At 39.9% G+C, this 6,101-nt stretch overlaps 1 protein-coding gene across 1 annotated transcript; it reads left to right on the top strand.

Annotated features, from left to right (window-relative positions):
- The first annotated feature begins 434 nt into the window (after window positions 1–434).
- On the top strand, window positions 435–1,567 carry LOC114420532 (protein MAIN-LIKE 1-like). The gene is made up of 3 exons (XM_028386402.1): window positions 435–527; window positions 747–887; window positions 1,001–1,567. Exons 1-3 carry the CDS (start codon window positions 435–437, stop codon window positions 1,565–1,567), a joined length of 801 nt encoding a protein of 266 aa, XP_028242203.1.
- The last annotated feature ends 4,534 nt before the right edge of the window (window positions 1,568–6,101 follow it).

Genomic DNA, 6,101 nt, shown 5'->3' on the forward strand with positions numbered 1-6,101 from the left:
AATGGTATATGGTGTCCGCCCAAGCGTTGATGAGTATGATAAGTTAATAGGGTCTGTCTCCTTAGAGGGTTTGGGTTGGGAAATGGTAGAAAAGCTATAAGAGGAAATGAAAGGGAGTTGTTAGCGTCTGAAGGGCATGATGAGGGGTTTGATCAGAGCTATCAAGGAGACGGAGAAGGAGGTTGTGGAGGCTGAGAGCATTACTGTAGTGGCATAAACATTGTTTGCTTTAGAGCAACCAATGTTTACACCACTGCAACAATGCTCTCAGCCTCGACAACCTCCTTGTCCATCTCCTTGACAGCTCTAATCAAACCCCTTGTGATGCCCTTCAGACGCAAACTACTCAGTTTCATTTCCTCTTGTAGTTTTCTGCCATTTGCCAATCCAAACACTTCAAGCAGAGAGACTGTATTAACTTGTCATTCTCATCAATGCTTGGACGACACCATAATCTTGCACCAGCAGATAACTTCAAAGCCTCTCCTGACATTGAGGAGTCCGCTCTCCTTCTTCTCTCCAATGTCGTTAACTAACTCCCACAACGAGTACACACTATAGAGTTTATGAGCACCTGAAAATGAAATTACTTTTTGAAGGGTATAAGTTGTTCGATTTTGTTTTGTTTGAACAACTTAATATTGTGATGAATTTGTGAGGTTTAGTGATGGAATTTGTGGTAGACATTTGTAGATCATGGTTAGAACTAGAGGCTTAGGTCGTGCCTTAGGTAGGGTTATTGGCAGAGCTCTGGGAGAGAGGATCGTCATGATTCAGATGATGCTCCCCAGCGGCGAAGGCCTACCGCATCGGCACGAAGGCCACATGACCCATCAGTGCTTACCGAGTATGCTGACCATGTTGCTATCAGCACATGGAACGGAGAGGTATTTATAATTTTGAAGTTAAGTTATTTGTTAAGTATCTATTATTATTGAAATTTGTATTTCTTTAAATTATTATGTTAATAAAGTGTCTGTTCCTTTATACTTCAACTCAGAAATGTCCTGAATTGAAGTTATTCTCCCATGGGAGCAAGGTGCAGAAATTTGGTAGGTCTGCTCCTGAAATTGAGGGCCTAGTTGCTGCCACGAGACTAAGTCCTTTGATTTCGTGTTCAATAGATACTGGCAATCGGGGACTTATATCCACATTCGTGGAGAGGTGGCACAAGGAAACTAGCAGTTTCCATCTTCTTGTGGGGGAGGTTAGCATCACCCTGGATGATTTGGCATCTCTGCTTCATCTTCCTACTGTTGGCGCCTTCCATACCTTCGAGCCTCTGCATGTCGACGAGGTCGTGTTGATGTTGGTTGAGTTACTAGAGGTCTACGGAGAGGCAGCCAGGGATGAGACAGCACAGTGTCATGGACCATACATACACCTATCTTGGCTACGAGATATATATCAGAGTAGATGTCAAGCTAGACATTGGAATCCTGCAGCTCGTGCCTATGTTCTTCATCTTTTAGGTTGCACTCTTTTTGCTAACAAGAGTGCAACCCATGTTCATGTTGTCTTCTTAGACGCTCTACGTGACTTGAGTCAGAGTGGGAGCTATGCATAGGGAGTGATGTGTCATTATTTTCCCCTATTTCTTAACCCTTTTTGTCACCATTTTAATTAATGATTAGCCTTAATTGTCAAATTAATTATGCAGTTTTATCATTTGGGCCTACTTGACTAATTTTGTGTTTTTAATTTAATTTCAGGAGAATTATAAGCAATTGGGATTGGACTTGAAGAGAGCAGACAATTTTATTTTATCAAATCTTATCTTATCCATATTTTATTTCATATAGATTTTATTTCGTCCAGATTTTATTTCATCCAATCTTATCTTATCTTGTCCAGATTTTATTTTATTTCGTTTATAGGCATGGACTTAAAAGAGATTTGTAAGCTTTGGGGCTAAGGACCTATATAACAGCACCAGGGTTTTAGTTTAGGGAGATTTTTTTGGAGAGGAGAATAATTTTAGGGTTTTGCAATTTCAGGTTTACTGTTCATGTGCACTGTTCACGTAGCAATAAAATTCGTTTTCTGCAATTTCGTTTTCTGCTTCAATTTGCAATTTCATTTTCTGCTTCCAATTGTAATTTTGTTTTATGCTGATTAATGGAATGCTAAGTCTCCAACATTGTTTTCTCTTGAGGATCAAGCAAAAATCTCCTTGAGGTTTTGTTATTACTATTGAATTCTGATCAGTTTTTCCTCTTCACCAATTACTCTGTATTTGTTGCTATTAATCCATGCATGCTTAGTGCTTGATTAATTGTCTATGCGCTTAATTTACGTTCATGCTTAATGATCAGTTTCATTCATGATTAATTGGTGCATGTGTTGCTTAATCACATAATGACAGCCTTATGTTAATTTTCGCTTAGTAATTTAATTTAGGGTTGGATTAAGTGGTTGAGCTAATTAGGGATAAATCCTCATAACCTAGGATAAGAGACTTGCTTGTGAATCAAGGGGAAAAAACATGTTTTAATTATGTTATTTCTTTAATTCGAATTTTCTTGTTGTATAATTTACAAAAACAAACAACCCCCTCCAATTCGTTACTGTTTTATTACTATCTGTTATGAACGTTTGGTTCACCATTGCTCGTTGGGAGACGACCTAGGATCACTTCCTAGATACTGCATTTTTAATGTTTATTTGATTCGGATACGACCTTGATCAGGGAGATGCTGCCCTAGTGCATATGTACGATCATTTGAATGATGATTGTAGGAGCAGCAGCCAACAACTTGCTAGATACATCACTCTCTTACAGGTAATTAATATGTTTTTCATAAGTTAATTACAACAATGTTTTAAATAGGGTATTTAAGACGTTCGTTTGAAATTTGTATGATTTTCATGTAATCTTTGTAGTGTTGGATATATGAGCACTTTCCATCAGTTGTGTAGTGTATGGCTGATCCGGACTATGATGAGGTATCACCACATGCATGTCGGTGGATTGCTATGAAGGAGACTTTGAAGTCCATATCTACAGCGATGTACAAGTAGCATCTGGATCGACTCAGGATTTCGGATGTCTGCTGGATGCCTTATAGGAAACATCAACCTGTTCGGGAGTTTGATTTGTTTTCATGCTTTTTCGGTCAGCTACGATAGGGGCCTGTTGCCGTCAGACACCGACTACAGAGGGTCATGCGCCAGTTCAGACACATCCAGAGTATTCCTTTAGAGCCTGTCAATTGATGGGTGTCATTTGACGAAATAGATGATAGGTGGATGCACTACTCAAACCATTTTGCACCAGCAGGTGAGATATGTCTTGTGCCGGGTCAGTGTGTGCCCAAGTACATTGATGTAAGCTCCATTGGAGCTTGTAGGCCTAGGATCTTCTTCATCAATGGATTTCTTTGCTTCTTGCAAGATGAATGGCAGTGGAATGGAGAAGGAAGAGAAAGAGGAGATGCCACTTCAAGGAGAAGATGAGTCTAGAAGAAGCTCACCACCATAGAAGGCCATGGATAAGAGCTCGGATGAAAAAGGAGATGAATGAAGGGAGAGTAAGAGAAGAGCACAAAATTTTGTGCTCTAAAAGAGCTCAAATATTTGAAGTTTAATTTTCAAATGATCAAAGTTGAAAAATGCATGCACATGACCTCTATTTATAGCCTAAGTGTCACACAAAATTGGAGGGAAATTTGAATTTCAATTCAAATTTCACTTGAATTTGTGGAGCCAAAATTTCACTAATTATGATTAGTGAATTTCAGTTATGGTTTAGCCCACTAATCCAAGATCAATTCCAAGATTCTCCACTAAGTGTGCTTAGGTGTCATGTGGCATGTAAAGCATGAAGGACATGCACAAAATGTGACTATATGATGTGGCAATGGGGTGTAGTAAGCAAATGCTCACCTCCCCCTCTAAAATTTAATTGGATTGGGCTTCTACCAATTCAATTAAATTTATTTCCCAACACACACATCAAATATTCACTTAGTGCATGTGAAATTACAAAACTACCCCTAATACAAAAACTAGTCTAGGTGACCTAAAATACAAGGGCTGAAAAATCGTATATTTCTAGGGTACCCTACCTACATTATGGAGCCCTAAATACAAGGACCAAATATAATGACATCCTAATCTAATTTTTACAAAGACAATTGGACCCAACCTTGGCCCATGGGCTCAGAAATCTACCCTAAGGTTCATGAGAATCCTAAGGCCTTCTTCAACAGCTCTAGCCCAATCCTCTTGGAGGCTCTTGCTCATGGCTCTAGTGACTGGTCCCTTCCTAGGGAGGATTGCATCATCCCCTCCCCCTTGAAGAGGATTTGACCTCAAATCTATTAGTTCCTCCTCGTCAATATCAACTCCACCTACAAAAGGAATTAAATCCGAAATGTTAAAAGAGGTGTTGACTCCATATTCTTCTAGGAGGTCCAACCTATAGGCATTGTTATTGATCCTCTCCGAAACCTGGAAAAGTCCATCCCCTCTAGGGATAAGCTTGGATTTCCTTTTAGTAGGGAATCTATCCTTCCTAAGATGGAGCCAAACCCAGTCACCCTTATTAAGAATTATCTATTTTCTTCCTTTATTGCCTTTAGTTGAATACACCTTTGTTTGATTCTCTATTTGGTTTTTAACCCTCTCATGCAACTTCTTTACAAACTATGATCTCGATTCCCCTTCTTTATGTATAAAAGAAGTGTCCAGTGGAAGGGGAATAAGGTCTAACGATGTTAGGGGATTGAACCCATAGACAACCTCAAAAGGGGATTGCTTGGTGGGTTTATGACCCCCCGTGTTGTAGGCAAACTCTACATGAGGAAGATACTCATCCCAAGACTTATGGTTGCCTTTCAGAAGTGCCCTTAAAAGGGTGGATAACAAGTGGTAGAGAAAAGAAATTTAGTTCCTAGCTTAGCCCATAAGGTTTTCCAGAAGTGGCTAAGGAACTTGTCATCTCTATCTGACACAATGGTCCTAGGCAAAACCATGGAGTTTCACAACTTCCCTGAAAAATAGTTTTGAGATGTGGGAAGTGTAATGACCTGCCTCGTCGCTACGATATCAACACTCTAATACCCAATAATTTCAATTTTTATAAAAAGAACTACTTTAATTTTTGCTTATGAAAATAGAAGTAATTTTATCTCGACATACATTGATCCAACAACACGCCATTAATTAAGTGAATATACATAATTATATAGAACAGTAACTCGGTACACGTCATACACATAACAAAAATTAAATATGTTCGTAGATATAATTAAAATCCAAGTTTTACATCTTTAACTCAACAAAATAAAACTTAAAACCAACTACAGAGGAGTTGATTACAAAACACAACTCTCTCCCAAAATAATGCCAACATCATCATGTCGGCTCGGCGGCTCCTCACCAGAATCTCACTTCCTGCACCCTGCAGCTGTCATTTTGCTCCCACGAACAATGTTTGTGATCATCACAGGTATCAACCACATGATACAAAGAACCAATACCAATTCCAAATAACCACAATTAGCAAGGAACATAAGCAAACATGATGAGCATACACAACATTCATTATTCAACACTCAATGAAGACTGCACAGAATGATGCATGCACCTGACTCAACACTCAGATGCAATGTGGTACATACCAACAACAACCAAACCTCAGGAAATAGCCTAAGCGTGTCCACACGACACTCTCACTTAGGGAACTGTGCTGAGTTCGTCGGGACCACCCGATTGTGCACATAACAGCCCCCCTCCCATAGGTGATCAGCCTGGGAGCCCAAAGGTGTTCCCTACCGGGTGACAAGCCCCCTCAGTACAAAGTACACTTGGCCACAGTTACTCTATTTCCTGTGTTGTATGAGCTATGATCACGACCAAAACAAATTTCCAAAGACCATGGACCAATTAAAGCGCCTAAGCATCCCTTCAGAAATGGTTAGATTCTCTAAACACGCTATTTACCCACGTCTGGGCCATCCGACAAGGTCAGTGCACTCTACCCCCCATGACATACACTCCATACGACATATGATCATGCCCAAAAGCTAGTGCCAAAGACCCTGGAAGGTCAGTACACAGTGCCCCCACGAGCATACACAACATCCAACGTATGAATG

The sequence above is a fragment of the Glycine soja genome, chromosome 7 (assembly GCF_004193775.1).
Source record: "Glycine soja cultivar W05 chromosome 7, ASM419377v2, whole genome shotgun sequence".
Classification (NCBI taxonomy): Eukaryota; Viridiplantae; Streptophyta; class Magnoliopsida; order Fabales; family Fabaceae; genus Glycine; species Glycine soja.